The sequence below is a fragment of the Mobula birostris genome, chromosome 10, assembly GCF_030028105.1.
Source record: "Mobula birostris isolate sMobBir1 chromosome 10, sMobBir1.hap1, whole genome shotgun sequence".
Classification (NCBI taxonomy): Eukaryota; Metazoa; Chordata; class Chondrichthyes; order Myliobatiformes; family Myliobatidae; genus Mobula; species Mobula birostris.
In genome coordinates, this window is record NC_092379.1 from 128,266,079 (window position 1) to 128,285,732 (window position 19,654).

At 43.0% G+C, this 19,654-nt stretch overlaps 1 protein-coding gene across 2 annotated transcripts in view; it reads right to left on the reverse strand.

Moving 5' to 3' along the window:
• The window catches only part of eda2r (ectodysplasin A2 receptor), an 84,615-nt gene that overhangs the window by 15,214 nt on the left and 49,747 nt on the right, over window positions 1–19,654 (reverse strand). For both annotated transcript variants that reach the window (XM_072271318.1, XM_072271316.1), the window contains exons 5-8: window positions 18,910–18,995; window positions 9,777–9,941; window positions 7,529–7,669; window positions 3,931–4,030 (exon numbers count right to left, since the gene is read on the reverse strand). In XM_072271318.1, the coding sequence (XP_072127419.1) occupies window positions 3,931–4,030; window positions 7,529–7,669; window positions 9,777–9,941; window positions 18,910–18,995 (492 nt within the window). The remainder of the gene's footprint in view (window positions 1–3,930; window positions 4,031–7,528; window positions 7,670–9,776; window positions 9,942–18,909; window positions 18,996–19,654) is intronic.

Below are 19,654 nucleotides of genomic sequence, written 5' to 3' on the forward strand. Positions count from 1 at the left end.
AGGCCTTACCAACAGAACCCCATCACAATCTGGGTCAATGCCTTCAGAACCATAAATAAATCTTGGTAGAGCACTAAGTCAAAATAGAAGAAACAGAATTCTTCAGGATGTGACCCTGTCAATTACATTCACACTGCTATTTTCTGGTAAAAATCACACTGTAATCTGTGGGGTCAGTGTGAAGGCACCAGATAAAGAAGGCTCCAAAATGGCGCCAGACTGTGACCTCCGCTAAGTCGCAGCTCAGATGTAGTTGTTTTTAAATTTGTTTCTTCAGGTTTATAAAGATGGTTTTGGAGACAGAGAGAGAAGTTAGGGTTCAGGATAGGGTTTAAGGATGAGCCTGTGGGGGAATTAAAGGTCAGACAGAGTCCAAGTTTCCACTCCATGCTTGAAGACCAGCAATGCTGACATGGCTTATCTGTGGTCAGGGACAAGGGCCCCACTAGGTCAGTGAATGGTCGGTGTCCCGGAGTCAGAGTTCCTCATGGCCAAGAGAAGTAAGTTCTGATGGCCCCCACCCTCCAGGTTCATGACTCAGTGAGACTGGAGTTTAATGCCTAGTGTTCAGTGAATCGAGGCCTGAGGGTCAAATCAGAAAGTCCAGAGGTCAAGGCTCATTGGACGGAGCCGAGTCTGTGGTGAATCTCTACAAGTCCACTGGGAAAGTCAAAGCCCAATGTCAGTGAACCTAAGTCTGAGTCTGCTGGAGACTGGTAGCCTGTCCTGGGGTGAGAAGACTGTGTGCGTGGGTGAGAGGGAGGAACAGACCTTGTTTTGCTGTCGTTTTATTGCTTGCTGTGTTTGGCCTTATTCTGCCGAGCAATGTTGGTATACTAATTTGGCACTGGAATGCATGGCGACATTTGCAGGCTGTGCCCAGCACACCCTTACGCATGTTGGTTGCTAACACAAATGGCACAGTTCACTTAAAAACACAAACACGAGGAAATCTGCAGATGCTGGAAATTCAAGCAACACACATCAAAGTTGCTGGTGATCGCAGCAGGCCAGGCAGCATCTCTAGGAAGAGGTATAGTCGACATTTCGGGCTGAGACCCTCCTGAAACGTCGACTGTACCTCTTCCTAGAGATGCTGCCCGGCCTGCTGCGTCACCAGCAACTCTGATGTGTGTGGCGCAGTTCACTGTATGTTTTGATATCATGTGACAAATAATCTTCAAAATGGGTGAGAAGATGTTACAGGCTGATGCTTGTGTAGAGCTTGCAGCTGTAAACTCAAGCCTCTGCCTGCCTTCAAAAGAGGGATTCCTATACTTCCCCTGCCCCATCCTCTCCCAGAGGAAACAGGCTCAGACTGTACCTCACGGCCAATAATTAACCATGTGAAGAATCCTGCTCCTCCCTCTTTTTCATGGACCATTTTCTATGGAACTCCTGGGGTAGGAATGCCTGCCAATGGGAACTGCTATCCCAGCCCTTCCCCCCATTAAAGTACACAACCTGAGAAAAACAAGGTGCTGTTGCTTATAAGGAAGCTGGTGAGAGAATAGCTCTATTTGTCAAATGGACATTGAAATATTGAACTATACAGAGAAATCATATCAGCAAGGATTGTGCTGGGCAGCCTGCAGGGGTGGCCATGTCACTGGAGCCACCCAGAACTCACTACCCCAACCATAAGTCTTTGGAAAGTGGGAGGAAATGGGAGCACGTGGAGGAAATCAAAGAGGTCAAGGAGAGAACATACATACTCCTTACTGACAGCAGTGAGAATTGAACCCCATTTGGTGATCACTGGCAGAGTAAAGGGAAGCACTAACCACTACACTGCCATGCCGTGAAATCCTGAAAGGGTGAAGGTTTGTTGTTGTTGGGCCTCCCCTTGTTTCCCATCAGTCTCTCACAAGAGCTTCTGGTGGAAGACATTTATATGATACGGAATACCAAGACACATGCTCAAAGTACATCATTACATCATGGAAAGAGTTCAGAAAAGTTTGACGAGGATGTTGCCAGAACTCTAGGGAAAATCAGAATCAGGTCTAATATCACTGTGGTGAAATTTGTTAAGTAGAGTGCGATTCATAAAAAACAATTATACATTACAGCAAGAAATACAAATATATATAGTGCTAAAAGGGAGCCAAAAATAGTGAGGTAGTTTTCATGGGCTGGTTCATTAGCCATTCAGAAATCTGATGGCAGAGGTTGGGCGGGTTAGGACTTTATCCCTTGAAGCGAAGGAGACAGAGGTGTGATTTTATGGAGGTGTGAATGCACACGGTCATTTTCTCCGAAGGAAAGGGATTCAAAAACTAGAGGACACAGGTTTAAGGTGAGAGGGGCAAAATTTACAAGGGAGCTGAGGGGCAATGTCTTCACACAGAGAGTTGTACATATCTGGAATGAGCTGTCAGCTTTGAGGACATGACAAGCGCAGTGGATAGGGGGGAATAGATGGATGTTAATTTCCAGAAGGCATTCGATAAAGAGCAGCATAAAAGACTTATCCATAAGATAAGGATGCATAGAGTTGGGGGTGATGTATTAGCATGGATAGAGGATTGGTCAAATAATAGAAGGCAGAGAGTTGGGACACATGGCTGTTACTTTGGTTGGCAATCAGTGCTGAGCGTTGTGCCGCAGGGGTCGGTGCTGGGCCCACAACTGTTCATGATAAACATTAACAATCTGGAAGAGGGGACCCAGTGTAGTGCACCTAGGTTTGCTGATGACACTAAATTGAGTGGGAAAGCAAATTGTGCAGAAGATACAGCGAGGCTGCAGAGAGATATAGATAGGTTAAGTGAGTGGGCAAGGGTCTGGCAGAGAGAGTACAATGTTGGTAAATGCAAGGTCATCCACTTTGGTAGGAAAAATGGAAGATGAGATTATTATTTAAATGGTAAAAAATTGCAGCATGCTGCTGTGCAGGGGGACTTGGGGGTGCTTGTGCATGAATCACAAAAGGTTGGTTTGCTGGTACAGGAGGCTATCAAGAAGGCAAATGGAATGTTGACTTTCATTGCCAGAGGGATTGAATTTAAGAGCAGGGAGCATATGCTGCAACTGTACAGGGTACTGGTAATTAAGGGTTATGGGGAAAAGGCAGGTAGGTGGAGATGAATCCATGGACAGATCAGCCATGATCTTATTGATTGGCGGCGCAGGCCCAATAGGCCTTATGGGCTACTCCTGCTCCTATTTCTTATTTCAATAACAGCATTACAAAGACATTTGAACAGTTACATGGATAAGAAGAGCTAAAGGGATATGGGTCAAATGCTGGCAAATGGGACGAGCTTGGATGAGCATCTTGGTCGGCATGCTCCAGTAGGACCAAAGGGCATGGTTCCAAATTGTTTGATTCTTTACACCACAGTATTGTGCACAATCAGACCCACTGAAAGGTAGTCATCACTAATCAAAGTTATCAATAGAATACTTATTAATGCAAACTCAATACTGGTTGCCACAGTAGTGTAGTGGTTAGTACAATGCTGTTATAGTTCAGGGCATCAAAGTTCGGAGTACAACTCCAGCTTCCTCTGTAATGAGTTTGTGATATATGTGGGTTTCCTCCTGGTGCTCTGGTTTCCTCCCACAGTCAAATGACGTATCAGTTGGCAGGTTAATTGGTCACTGTAAATTGCCCTGTGATTAGGCCAGGGTTAAATAAGTGGGTTGCTAGGCCGGAAGGCTTGTTCTGCATAGTATCTCTAAATAAATAAGACACAGGAAGATTAACATTCGATTAACTTGGGAAACATTTTGACAGAAATTTAATTGTGTTACTGCTCTAATTGGGAAAATCAGGTTTTCGAAATTCCATTTATCACCACCTAATCATTTCTGTTGATTAAGTTAATATTTCACCAATCACTGTGGTTAATATCACCACCACTGGCCCCCAACTCCTTACACACACCAGAAAACCATCTGTTTGTACTTTTTTACCAAGTTTACCTTCTGTCCTGGTCATCAGATCCCGATGGACACAGATAGGTCACGAAACATGATCTCAAGGTAAGCGGTGCATCTTCAGGCTGAACCACATCAGCTGGCCCTAAGTACAAGGACAGCAAAAATGACTTGTGAAGGTGAAATGACTGGTTTTATCTGCTCCTGGTAACCAGTAACACAAACTTTGTTCCAGTTCATTTGGAGAAGAAAGTAAATGCTACTCATGCCTTATTTAATTTCCTTCTTTAAAAAACTGATCATTACCCAGACTAGAAATTCAACCCTGTAGTGTAATATTTTCAAGTATGTTATAATAGAGATCTGTAAAGTGACTGCTAAGTGGAGCTCTATTTGGCAAGTAATTTGGGAATGAGTAAGGCACCCATTGCACATAGAATAGTTACTCAGTAAATTACAATGATGTGGAGTGATGTGCGTTGCTATTAGGAAACTATACCATTAAAGCACATGAGTGATACAGTCAATAACTAAAAAGCACGCTTCAACTGAAGGCTGAGGAGTTTCTCCTGCAAATATGGGAGGACCTTTTCCAAACCATGAGACAAAGAGACGATTTAGTTCTTCCTGAGGTAGATAAAACAATGACATTTAAAATACATCTGAATGAGTATATGGATAGGGAAGGTTTAGAGCAGGAGTTCCCAACCCTTTCTTATGCCAAGGACCCCTACCATTAACTGAGGGGTTCACGGACCCCAAGTTGGAACCCCTGGTTCAGAGGGATACAGACTAAATGCAGGAAAATGGGAACTAGCTTGTTTAGTATAGATGAATGGGGCCGAAGGGCCTGTTTCATTCTGCATTATTCCATAATTCTATGATTGATAGCCAATGTCCCACTTTCCATTAGAGTGCATTTTGTCCATCTCCATGACAACCTACCACTTTGGGCCAAGTCTGTACCAAAGCAGTACCACAGCTTGATGTGGCGATCCTAATGGAAACTTCTACTTTAAGATCTCGTACCACAGTAAGAGATTACACTGCAAATTTTGCACAAAAGGCCCTAGCTCATAATCATAAATGCATAATGTATTGTACATTATGTGTATTAAAATCTCATCTCCCCTAAGCTTTGCATAAAACCTAGCAGGTTAATTGGTCACATAGGTGTAATTGCGAGCTCATTGGGCCAGAAGGGCCTGTTACCATGTTTTATCTTTAAAAAAAACTTGTGGAGAACATTGCTGGTTCAAAGTCTGTTTTTGTAGATGCAGAAGAACTTCTACCATTTAGAACATAAAAAATAAGAGTAGGTTACATTGCCCCTCAAGTTCACACTACAATCAAATACAGTCATGACTTGTAGGATCTTTGATCTCTGTTCTACTTTCCTGCTTATCCCTCAAATCCTCTGCATTGAATATACTCAATTGCTTGACATCCTAAACTCTCTAGAGAAGGTTTATAGCCCTGAGAGAAGAAATTAATCTGTAGCTCAGTCTTAAACATGTGCTCATTTATCCAGAGGTAATTTTCCCAGGGGTGTATGGGGTGTCAAAGGACTGGTAGCACCTCTGGTGAAGAGGCTTGTCATGTTTCTTCTGGGGCAGATCAATCACCTTTGTGCTAGTCTGTACTCTCAGCTCTTACCTGTGGCTCCAAGTAGCTGTCTGCATGTGACAGTGGCCACACCCCGGTACATCACTTTAAACTTTGACACACTTCCTAGTTTTCATCCTCCATACTCTTGCAACAAAGGCCAATATTCCACTTCACTCCCTAATATACTACTGTTGTTACTCTACCTGAGTATGGCCACATCGCGACAGTAGAGGATGCTATGGATTGACATATCGGAATTGGCATTGCAACAGTTGAGGAGGCCATTCCGATACATCAACCCACAGCCTTCCCTAATATCGCAAAGAGGCCACACTCAGGTTGGAGGAACAATAGTTTATATTCCGTCTGGATAGCCTCCGACTTGATGGCATGAACATCGATTTCTCAAGCTTCCCTCTTATGTGGAAGCTCCCCTCCCTCTGGTGCTCCTCCCCCTTTTTCTTTCTTCCATGGCCTTCTATCCTCTTCTATCAGACTCCCCCTTCTCCAGCCATCTCTTTCGCCAATCAACTGCCCAGCTCATTTACTTCATCCCTCTCCCTCCCAGTTTCACCTATCACCTTGTGTTTCCCTCTCCCCTCCCCACCTTTTAAATCGACTCCTTGTTTTTTCTCTAGGCCTGCCGGAGGGTCTTGGCCCAAAATTTCTGTCTGGCCTGCTGAGTTCCTCCAGCATTTTGTGTGTGTAACTTATAAAATGTGTGTTTTTTTTTACATTTCCATATCCATATGTAAACACCAATGTCACTATATTTGAGATTTATTTTTCATGGTCTGTAACCTGAAATTAAATGTTCCAAACTCCTCATTTAATTCTCATTCAGTTAGATACACAGCTAAGAATTTAGTCCTGCAGTGGCATACTCTACACCTCAGACAACTCCTGCCTCTCCCACATCTAAACGACACAGTGCACTCTCTTTGGCACAATGTGAAACTATCCTTTGTACAAACAGTTTGCTTCAGCTGAGAATGCATTTCATCTGAGCTAGAAGACCCAAAGATTAGACTTCTCCTCACTTTTAACTTTTAGCATTGTACTGAGAGGTACTGCAGTTCTAGAATTGCCAGCCATCGAATCTGAAGTCAAATTGAGCTTCCAATGAATATTAAGGCCCCATGAAGTTATATAGCAGCAGGGAGATTTTCTCATGACCTGATCAAAAATCAACTTCCTTTAACAAGCAGATTGACTTCATTCATACCATTTTCTATCAATTAGGAGCAAACTGTGCACAGCTTGACAGCAATATTTATTCGTGTGCAAGCCAGCAGCTGAGCGATACAGAAACAATCTACATTGGACACAAATTACTGCTAAATTATTTCTTCTGTTTGCATGTTGTGCAAAATGTAAGCACATATCCACTGGTATATCAAGCATAATACCCACTGCATAATGTGGTTCTGTCTCATCCAGTATGAATTTCCGTACATCTTTTGTATCCTGACTGACATTAATATTAACAAATTATTTTGTTGAAACACATAAGATTCTAAGAAGGTTTGACACAGTAGGTGCCAAGACATCGTTATCTTTGCTGTGGAGAGAAAAATCAGGGAGCGGAGTTTTAGAGCCAGGGATTAAAGAGAAGTTTCTACACTCTGAGTACACTGAATCTTTAGAATTCTCTGCATGGGTTCTGAACCTTTTTTTTTGCCATGGACCAACACCATTAAGCAAGGGGTCCATGGACTTCAGGTTGGAAACCCTGCTACAGCAACAAGCTGTGGAAACTGTCATGAACTTATTCCAGACAGTGGTTAATACATCTTGCACTCAAAGGAAATCAAAGGATCTGGGAATGGGGCAGGAAAATAGGAAAGTCATTGACTTTAGTGAACACAAAGTCATAACCTAATCTTAACTTCTACTAATCTTTTTCTTTTGAGCGTTGGATTTGGGCTCATCGGTGAAGTCAGCACCTATTGCTCATCCCTATGTTCCCCTAAAATGATATAGTGTCAGCTTTTATGCCATTGCAGTCACAGTTTTCATAATGGGCTTCTCTTACCGAGAGATTGTGGCGAATTATTCACAGCATTGGCATTCTGACAGTATTTCACCAATCCTTCAGTGCTTGTGTTACCCAATTGTCCCTCAGACGACAAAGACTCGTCTCTGGCTTGCTCATGCATTCGGGGCCTCTGAAGTCCTAAAAGAAGAAGTCTGAGTGAGTGAACTTTGTTGAGGAAGGACAGTGACATAGATGCATCTAGCTAAAGCTCCAATGTACGTTGTCAGAAGAAAAGTGTTTCTTTAACATTACATTAAACTCATTAAGCTTGATAGAAGGGATTCAATGCACTTCATAGAAGAAGTCCACCTCATTTATAAAATTACTTTCTCCACAGCTGGACAGTCCTAATTGCTTTATAGGTAATGAGAAAATTTCAAATGTAGTGGCTGCTCTGTCCCAAAAAGCGGCTGAAAACAAGATTAAAATATAAACAGCACAACGGGTTAGCACAGCTATGCAGTGGCCAGATTGGTGTTTGATGTACCAGTTCAATTCCTGCCGCTGTCTGTAAGAAGTTTACATGTTCTCCCTGTGACCCGTGGGTTTCTCCCTGGGTGCTCCAATTCTCCTCCCCACATTCCAAATGTTTTCGAGTCAGTAAGTTGTGGATGTGCTACGTTGGTGCCGGAAGCACGGTCACATTTTCAGGCTGTCCCCAGCACATCCTCGGACCGTGTTGGTCACTGATGCAAACTACACATTCCACCGTATGTTTCAACGTACATGTGACAAATAATCTAGTCTCTCCGATATACTCTGCACTATAAACGCTGGGAAGAGGAATCGGCTACATCACTGTCACCGGAATGAACATTTCAAAATTAGATATCAGTGTCTGATGAGGAAAAGCGCACAATTCAGAGTTGAAACTAAGGTCTTTAGAAATTTATTCTCTCAGAAGGTAGTGGGTCTCTGGAATTCTCTGCTACTGAGAGTAGTAAAGGCCAGATCTTAAGAAATACTTAAGGAAGAGATAATTATATATCTGAAAGAATAAGGAATTGAGGACGGAGGAGTTAAGGCTACCACGCTCAGCCAAATATTAAACAGCTGAGCAGGGTTGAGGGATGATGGTTTGCTTTTCTTGTGTTTTTGAGACTGTCACACTACCAGGAGTTGGAATGTTATTTTGAAGTTGCATAAATTGGTGAGTCTAAATTTGGATTATTGTGTGTAGATCTGGTCACCAATCCACAGGAAAGATATCAATAGCCTCAAAATAGTACAGTAGAGAGAAAATTTACAAGGATGTTACTGGGACTTGACAACATGAGTTTAATGCAGGCAAGTGTGAGGTTTTACACTTTGGGAGGACAAACCAGGGTAGGACCAGCATTGTGAATGGCAGGGCACTGACGCATGCCGTAGAACAAAGGGACCCGGGAATACAGATCCAAAGTTCCTTGAAAGTGGCTTCACAGGGAGATGAAAGTGTTAAAGAGAGCTCTTGGTACATTGGCCCTCATAAATTAGGGCATTAAATACAGGACTTGGGATGTGGTGTTGATGTTGCAGAAGATTTTGATGAGGCTGAATCTGGAGTATTGCTTCCCATTCTGTCATCTTCCTAGAGGAAAATTATCAATTAACTGGAAAGAGTGCAGAGAAAATTTAAAAGATGTACTGGGACTTGAGGACCCGAGTTATAGAGATTGGTTAGGACTCATTTTTCCCCCCTTGAAGCATAGGAGAATGTTGGGGGAGATTTGATAGAGGAATTCAAAATTATGAGGTGAATAGATAGGATGGAAGCATGCAGGCTTTGTCCCTTCAGGTTTGGTGAGACTAAAACTAGAGGCCCTAGGTTTAAGGTGAAGAGTGAAATACTTAAAGGGAATCTGAGCAGAAAGCTCTTTACTCAGAGGGTGGTGTAAGTGTGGAACGAGCCGCCAGTAGTAGAGTTCGACTGTAACAATTACGAGGAGTTTGGAAAGCTACATGGACGAGAGAGGTTTGCAGGGATATGGTTTGGGTGCAGGTAAATGAGACTAGGCCGAAGGTCAGGTTGGCCTGGAATGGATGGGCCAAAGGATCTGTTTCCAGTCTGTAGTGCTGTATGACTCTACCTCGCAGGACAAGCAAACATGACAGCACAGTGGTTACTGTAATTCTTTACAGCACTAGCATTTCGGGTTCAATTCCCGCCACTGTCTGCAGACTGCATTGGTCGTTGATGCAAATGCTGCATTTCACTGGATGTTTCAATATATGTGAGGCCAATAAAGCTTATCTTTAGAGTTACCATTGCTCTGCTTTTCTGCAATCAGCCGTCTGCAGTAGATGAAACAGAGAAGTAGCGCAGCCAGTAGGACTGTCGTCAGGGCGCTGCAGATCACAGCGACAAGGGCAGTGTCATATGGGGGAGCGGCGGAGCTCAGAACCTTCACCACATCTGTTCTGGAGGTACCTGTGAAGCAAACAGAAAAAGAGAAAGCCCTAAGACTCCTGTGCAGTGAAGACATTTTATTCTTGGCCTGAAGATCTATCCCAGCATAGATAACAGGCAGTTCACCAACTTTTCCATTACTTTGCTGATTACCTGCTGCCCAGCTGTCCACGAAATCACAGGGATACAGGTGTCCCCCGCTTTACGAAAGTTCACTTTACACCACTTCGCTTTTACAAAAGACCTATATTAGTACCTGTTTTCGCTAACTAAAAGAAATCCAAAGAGGATTTTCGCTTTTACGAGAAAAGGCGCCCGCTTTAAACTTGTGTTTACCCCGATAAAGACTACCACGACCGTGAAACCTTGCGCGGGCAGGTGTGTGCGCATGTATGCCCATGCCGATTTTTTTCGACAAATCGGTTTTGGCTAAATCTTCCCGATTTTGCTAAGTGAAACTACACTGTACATACATTATTTCTACTTTACATAGGCTGTGTATTTATCATATCATTCCTGCTTTTACTATATGTTAGTGTTTTTTTAGGTTTTATGTGCTAATTGGTATGATTTGGTAGGTTATTTTTTGGGTCTGGGAATGCTCAAAAATTTTTCCCATATAAATTAATGGTAACTGCTTCTTCGCTTGACGCCATTTCGGCTTACTAGAGGTTTCATAGGAACACTCTATTTTCAGATAGCGGGGAAAACCTGTACATTGCTGGTACACTGGATCCTCTCCAGGTACACCCCAGCACTTGGAGAATGGAGCATTCACAACTTAAGTACAGATTTAGAGTGACATTGTGATTCTGGCACTTGCTTCTCAATACTGTCAGATAAATTTGCATTCAACACTCGCATCCTACTTTCATTAGCTCACTGGAAGGATAAAGGTTTTTTTCCAGCTCAAAGTGTAACCATCAGTACAGCAAGAACTAGGGAATTCCTTGCTCTGCATGGACAGACACATCACCACACTGTATTTCATCCCTCAAAGGTGAATTATTGACTATGATTATTTTAAAGCCTGTTTCTATCATATTTCATGTTTTTATTTATTTTGAAATACATGACGGAACACGCCCTTCTGGTCCAATGAGCCACATTGCCCAGTAACCCACGTATTAACCCCAGTCTAACCACAGGACAATTTATAATGACCAATTAACCTACTAACTGGTACGTCTTTCGACTGTGGGAGGATTCCAGAGCACCCGGAGGAAACACACGTTTCATGGAAGGACATACAAACTTCTTACAGAGTGTCAGACATAAACTCTGAACTCCGATGCCCCAAACAGTGGTGGTGTTGCCCTAACTGCTATGCTACTATGACACCCATTTTATGCCCTAAAATTGGGATTAATTCCCACTCAGTAGAGGAACATTATGACCACGTTGATCACTCAGCACTACAATGGACCTTTGTTCTAACTGGTATAGAATCAAAGGTGTCATAGAAAACTACAGCACAGAAACAGGCCTTTCAGCCCATCTAGTCTATGTGGAAGCATTTAACCTGCCTAGTTTCATTGACCTGCACTGGGACCATACCCCTCCCATCCTTTACATATCCAAACTTTCCTTAAACCTTGAAATCAAGACCACATCCACCACCTGCGCTAGCAGTTCGTTCCACACTCAGTTCACTCTCTGAGTGAAGTTGTTTCCTCTCATGTTCCCCTTAAGCATTGCAACTTTCACCCTTAACCTATGACCTCTAAAGTCTCACCTAACCTCTGAAAAAAGCTTGCTTGCCTTCACCCTATCTACACGCTTCATAATTTTGTTTTCCTCTTTCAAATCTCTCCTCAATCTTTTACGTCCTAGGGAATAAAGTTCGAACCTATTCAATCTCTCCTTATAACTCAGGTCCTCTAGTCCCAGCAACATTCTTGTAAATTTTCTCTGTACTCTTTCAATCTTATCTATATCTTTCCTGTAGGTAGGTGACAAAAATTGCATACAATGCTCCAAATCAGGCTTCACCGACATCTTATACAACTTCAACATAACATCCCAACTCCTGTAGTCAGTACATTAATCTATGAAGGCCAATGTGCCAAAAGCTTTCTTTATGACTCTATCTACCCGTGATGCCACTCACAATGAACTATGTGAATTGTGTTGTGAAACAGTGTACAATTTGTGTCCAATGTATGCTTTTCTTGTGAATGCTGCTTATCTGATGCTATGTGCCTGTGATGCCACTGCAAGGTCATTTTTCAGTGCACCTCTGCATGCACGTACTTGTGCATATGACAAACGCAACATTGATATTTTTATTTTGTGCAACACTGATGGAGAACAATTCTTGTCGCTGCGTTACAGGCAGGACGTGGTGGCTTTGAAGAGGGTGCAGATGAGGTTCACTAGCGTGTTGTTTGGATTGGGTAGCGTTAATTGCAAGGAGCGATTGGACAAATTTGGATCATTTTCACTGGAACATAGGAGTCTAAGGGGCAGTCTAATAGAAACATATAAAATTACAAGAGGCATAAATGGGGTAGATATTCTTTTCCCAGGATAAAAATGTCAAATATTAGAGGGCATCGTTTTAAGATGATAGGGGAAACTGTCCCTTGAGTTTGCTGCCAAGGGAGAAGTAGGAGAAATAGATGTAATCCCAACATTTCAGAAACATTCAGACAGACACACAAGGCAACTAGGAATTGAGGAGTAAAAACCCTTTGCAGATGGGGGCGTTAGTTAGATGGGGATCGTAGTTGGCACAGACGTGGTGGTAAATAGAATTTGCCCCTGTGCTATACTAACAAACCAATGTTCTAACAACAGAAAATAAGATCACTAGACCATAATATATAGAAGCAGAATTAGGCCATTTGGCTCAGCCATTTCATCATTTTTCCACTTGGCCCCAATCTCTTGTCTTCGCCCTGCATCCCTTCAAGCTCTGACTTTTCAAGAATCTATCAAACTCTGCCTTAAATATACCCAGTGACTTGGCCTCCACAGCTGCCTGTGGCAATGAATTCCACAGATTCACCACCGATGATAGGTGGTTATGGAGAAGTAGAGAAGTGATCCAGTAGCCCATGCATTCAGTTATTCAGGGCATTGAGAGAGGGAATAGAATGGTGCAGATTTTTTAAAAACGTTGATAAATTCATCTTTTACAAAATGTGGAATTTAAAAGCAAAACAAAAACATAACTTTCCTTTGCACCCTTCAGCTTCCTTTCAGAAAATCCTTAAACACTGTCCAGCAATGAAGTACTTTGAGCGCAAGAAACAGTGCAGAAAACCACCACATAGAAAATAGCCTCTCAAAAGCACTAGTGTGAGAGTGAATGGATAATCTGTCCTACAAATGGTGACAAGAGAATACTTTGGATAAAACCCTTTGTTCTTTGAACTAATGCTTGAAATAAATGATCAGTTTCTCAGCTTGCACCCAAAAAAACAGCATTATCCACTCCCTCAATGCCAGCATGGATTATTATGCTCAGTCCTCTGGAGGGGTCTCAAACACAGAACCCGTAGATTTAAACTCAACATGAAGGCAAATGAGCCACAGCTGACAGTATGTAATTGATACTACAGTCTAAGAACAGCAGATCTCTCACTATGTGCACAATTTCATGTTGGAATAAGAGCATGTATATAAGAGGCCACATTAATATTCTCCCTGAAAGATTAAGTCACACAACTAAAATCCAGAATAAGAAGCAAAAAAAAACACACACACACAGGTGGTACAACTCAGAAATATTTTCTGTTTTTGTTAAGAACTGGTATGCTTCTGTAAACAGCACTAAGGTACTTCGCTGAATTAACTTTTATCTTGATTTGATCATTATTTATACATGGGACAGTACAAATCATCTGAAACAGACCTGCTATGAGTGAATATAATTCATTGTGCCTTTTATCATCTCACTCAAATCCAACGCCATTCATTTCCCTTAAAGCTTAGAAAGAAAATATTTTCTTTCAAAGTTTAAATGGCAGGTTTGGAGACAATTCTTTATCCAAGTTAAAATATACTCATACGAGTATTTGATAAGTGCCTCATCATAAAACAAAACTGGGAAACTGAGTACATTTACCCTCCATGGTTACAGAAACTCACTGGCCTCATTGCACGCCATGAATTTCTATTGCCTAGAACTTACCTTTACCCAGTTCTTTTCCCTTGAAGTCACACAATTGAAAAATCAAGTCTCCCCAGAGATAATAAGGGTAAAATTAACAGAAGTGTATAAAATTATGAGGTGCACAGATAGGGTAAATGCGAGCAGGCTTTTTCCATTGTGGTTGGACGAGACTAAAACTACAAGGGAGATGGGTTAAGGGTGAAAGGTGAAATATTTAAGGGGAAAATGAGGGAAAGCTTCTTCACTCAGAGGGTGGTGAGAGTATGGAATGAGCTGCCAGTGAAAGCGGTGGATACAGGTTTGATTTCAACATTTAAGATAAATTTAGCTAGGTACATGGAGGGGAGGGCCTTGGAAGGCTATGCTCTGGGTCCATGTTGATGGAATTAGGCAGAAAAATTGTTCAGCATGGACTAGATGGGCTGAAAGGCCTGGTCCTGTTCTGTAGTGCTCTATAACTCTCTGATAACCTCCTTTTACCTGTCATTTTGCACTACATGGACAATTTATAACGCAGGCCCCGAAGTCTTAAAACAGTGGTAACGGAAGACTGTAGAATGCGCCCCAGAACTGGGCTTCAGAATAGTTAGTTCAGTTAATTATTTTATTATCAGGGTGCAATACAGTCCCTTGCTTGCATGAGTGAACAGTATACATGATGATGAAAATAATCCAAAAATAAATATAGCAATCAGCACAAATGTGTGGGAAGCAGTATGGGGAGGATAAATACATTACACACTTGGCAATAAAGAGCAGGGAAAGCATAAAAGGTCAACACACCAGCCCATGTCCAAGTCCAGAGGAGACGTTAGGATTCAAAAAGTTACAAGTGATGGGTGGAGGGGTGGTGGGGCAACTATTCAGTAAACAGGGTCTGCGGGGTATCTCTACCATTACTAAGGCACAGTAGTTAAAATACAAAAAAAGGTGTGTGTCTGTTGAAAGTACTGTTATAGAGTAAATAAAACTCTTGAATTTAGAGAAAGGAAATACATGAAGGGCAAGTCATTGCCGCGTAGCCTAGTCACATGGAATGCTGCTCTGGGACAATGGGAGTCAGAGATGCTTCCGGTGCCTATGACACCATTTCCAATAGTGGGTGAGTCTAGGACCAGGCGGCATATGACCCTTAAGAACAGAGATAGGAGGATTTTTTTTAGCCATTGCCACAGATGGCTGTAGAGGCCAATTGGTTGGATATATTTGAAATGGAGGTTGATAGGTTCTTGATTAGTCAGGCATAAAAAAGTTACAGTGGGAAGGCAGGAGAATGGATTGAGAGGGATACTAAATCAGCCAAGTTTGAATGGCGGAACAGACGCAATAGGCTGATTGGCCTTTTTCTGCTCCTATGTCTTATGGTCTAATGGTTAACGGACATGCAGCCATGAAGTCTGCTCTGCAGAAATGGAACTGTGACTGGACTGATTGTGGAGCAACTACAAAGCAAGGCAAGCTGATTTAGAAAAGAGGTTTAGAAAGAGAACAAGAGATTGCCAGGAAGAGAGGAATGCAACAGCTAGTACTGGAAACCCCAAGGGACATCTCCCTCAGGCAAGTACACCATTTTGGGCCTCATTGGGGGGAAACGTCTTCTCAAGGAAGTGGACCATGGGAGTTGGGCTGAAGAGGAAGGTAGGAAAAAGAGTGGGATCTCAATGATAAGGGAACAAATAGATGTTCTTGCAATGCCAGAATGGTATGTTCTCTCTCTGGTACTTGGCAAAGAATGTCCTGGCGAAGTTACAGGACATTCTGGAAGAAGGTGAGATGCCCTTGGTCACGATACATATTGGTATGGGGGAAGGCAGAAAAATAGGACTGAGGGGGAAAATAAATCAGCCACGATGGAATTGCAGACACGAGGAAATCTGAAGATGCTGGAATTTCAAGCAACACACATAAAAGTTGCTGGTGAATGCAGCAGGCCAGGCAGCATCTCTAGGAAGAGGTACAGTCGACGTTTCGGGCCGTGACCCTTCGTCAGGACTAACTGAAAGAACAGCTAGTAAGAGATTTGAAAGTGGGAGGGGGAGGGGGACATTCGAAATGATTGGACCATTCTGATATGTCTATCCACGGCCTCCTCTACTGTAAAGATGAAGCCACATTCAGGTTGGAGGAACAACACCTTATATTCCATCTGGGTAGCCTCCAACCTGATGGCATGAACATTGGCTTCTCAAACTTCCGCTAATGCCCCGCCTCCCCCTCATAGCCCATCCGTTATTTATTTATTTATATACACAAATTCTTCTTCTCCCTCTGTCCCTCTCACTATACCCCTTGCCCATCTTCTGGGCTTCCCCCTCCCCCTTTTCCTTCTCCCTGGGCCTCCTGTCCCATGATCCTCTCATATCCCTTTTGCCAATCACCTGTCCAGCTCTTGGCTCCATCCCTCCCCCCCTGTCTTCTCCTTTCATTTTGGATCTCCCCCTCCCCCTCCCACTTTCAAATCTCTTACTAGCTCTTCTTTCATTTAGTCCTGACGAAAGGTCTCAGCCCAAAACATTGACTGTACCTCTTACTGGAGATGCTGCCTGGTCTGCTGCGTTCACCAGCAACTTTTATGTGTGATGATGGAATTGCAGAGCAGGTTTGATGGGCCAAATGGCAAAATTCTGCTCCTATGTCTTATGGATGAACAACTTAGATGAAAAAAGTGATGAGATCCTACAGACTGAATAAAATGAGTTGAGATAATTATTTTTTAAATCCTCAAAAGATAGCTATCTTAGTTGTTTTCATGCCTCCTATATCCATGTGTAAGTGGGTACAGGAGGCATGAAGAAGATGACTGTGGCAAGAGAAAGGGTGTGGGAGGATGGGATTTAGATTCCTGAGGCAATCTGGGGGAGGTGGAATCTGCACTAACTGGACAAATTTACACCTGGGTTCATTTGTTCCCTCCGCCATTGCTCTGGGTTAACCTGTACCGCATTGTCCCAGTATTATACACAGCTTTACATGCATACTTTCAGTGCTGGATTGAGAGGTAAATGCTTACCCAAGTCTTAGCAACTCCTCACTCATGCCTATTCCAAATCCCTCTTTTCTGATTGGTGGGTGAGGGTGAGGAAGGTGCTCCATTTCTAATTTGCCTTCTTCATCCAACCTAATCTCCCCAGCCTCCAATCACTTTCCTCCACCATTGCTCTTACCAATCACTCCAGTCCTCATCTCTCCCCTCCCTTCAAGACACACAAACGTGTGTCATGGTGCCCTCTCAGAATGTCGTGGCGTGTCCAAGGAGGACCACACTGCACGCACAACTTTAAATGCAAAACAGTGTAACACCTGTCTTCCTGTGACAGACGCCCAACACAGTGAGATAACCACACTCATTACCCCATCTCATCCAACCTCCACCACCCATTAGACTGCACTGGAGCATTCTGGTCATAAAGAACACCAATCACAAGCAATGCTAGACTGAGCTGCAAATTTGGCAAAAATTATCTTCAAAGGTAACAGAGCACTGAATATTTGTTGTCTGTCTGGAGATTATATGCCTTACTTATATAGTATTTTTTCTCCTCCACTGTCATATATTATCCCTGGCTGAACAAGTGACTGTACAACCTGTTCCGAGTTCTCTGCCAATACCATTCTATTAATACTCATTGTGAAACATATGATAGTGATTTTCAGTTTCTGTCTGTGGGGATATGACCTGACCTGTGCTTGACTTCTCCCTAAAATAAGGACTGAGATCGGATGGCTGAAATGTGGGGGTGGGTATCTATGAACACAGATGAGGTACTCCACCTGCCCTACGGCACCTGGAATATGTCTCGTAGCGTGCATGGCTACCATACCTGGCTCAAAAGCTCCAGGAAGTGAAAATGTTCCACTGCTGGCAACCCAGGAGAACATTCATTAGGTTTTGCTTTTGTCTACACTTCTTTAGTCCATTTATGGAACTAGAATTAGAGTACTAGGGTATGGAAACAGCCCTTCAGCCCTTCGTGTCCTGGTTGTTCATCCAAGTTAGTCCCCTTTGTCCACATCTGGCCTATATCCCTCAAAGTCTCTCCAATCTGTATATCAGTCCAATTGTATTTAAGTGTTGCTAATGTACTGTCCCTGCCTGAATGCTTCCTCTGGCATCTCATTCTATTTACTGACCACCCTCTGGGAGAAGAAGTTGCCCCTTGACCCTTTTAAATCTTTCCTCCCTCACCTTAAATCTATGCCCTTTAGTATCGCATTCCCTTTCTCTGAGAAAAAGACCGTGTGCATTAACCCTGTCTAACGCCCTTCATGATTTTGTACACCTCTAAAAGGTTAGCCCCTCCACCTCCCACACTACAAGGAGCAAAGTGCTAGCCTGCTCAACCTCTCCATATACAGTAATTCGGGCAATTTTTAGATAGAAACAGTTTGGAGACTGACGTGGACGTGGAGAGGATGTTTCCTATAGTGTGGGGAGTCCAAGACCAGAAGGCGTAGCCTCAGAATACAGAGATAAGGAGTAATTTCTTAAGCCTGAGGGTAGTGAATCTGTTGGATTCATGGCCACAGGCAGCTATGGAGGCCAAATCTCTGGGTATATTTAAGGCAGAGTTTGATATAATCTTAATTAATAAGGACGTCAAATGTTATGGGAAGAAGGTAGGAGAATAAGATCAAGAGGGATAGTAAATCAGTCATGATGGAATGGCAGAGCAGACTTAAGGGGCTGAATGGCCTAAATCTGCTTCTACATTTTATGATCTTATGGAGCAGATACCCAATAGGTATGGAAGAAATAGGATTATTGGGTCAATAATGGTGGCAGTATGAGCAAATGAATTTACTATATATTCTCCAACTATGCATAGTCTCGAACCCAGTTTGAAATCTGCAAGAGAAGCAGGCACCTACACTGGGACTGACTGGGCGTGACTGGGTCACTGCAGGGAATGCACTCTGTGTCCAGCAATCCTCCAAGCCGGGTTTTCCTGTAGAATCTGGAAAAGCATAAAGGAAAAGATTAATTGAGGACCTGAAGATAATAGCAAAAAGGACTGCAGAAGAGGAATGATGATTGGCATAGTTCTAAAAAAAAAAGCACCAATAAAAATGCATTTACGATTTCACCACACACCAACCTCATAGCACTTTTCCTGAAGATGTGCATTCAACATTACAGGATCAGAGTTTTCCCCTCTGCCACAGATTTCTGAGTGGCCCATGAACACTACCTCACTACTTTCCATGACCATGAATGATTTGGCAAATGTTTCTACAGAAGTGGTCTGCCATTGCTTTTTTCTGGGCAGTATCTATACAAGATGGGTGACCCTAGCCATTATCAATACTCTTCAGAGATTGTCTGTCTGGTGTCAGTGGCTGCACAACCAGGACGTGTGATGTGCACCGGCTGCCCATACGGCCATCTACCACCCGCTCCCATGCTTCACATGACCCTGATCAGGCGAGGCTGGGGAAGGGCTGAGGAAGTACTACACTTTGCCCAGTGACCTGAAGGCTAGCAGATGGAAAGAGTGCCTTACACCTCCTTTGGTAGAGACATAGTTCCACCTTGCCAACCCGCTCATCTATCTCCACCAGGAGCAATTTACAGTGGCCCATTAACCTATAGTACTCCTGTTTTTGGAATTGTGGG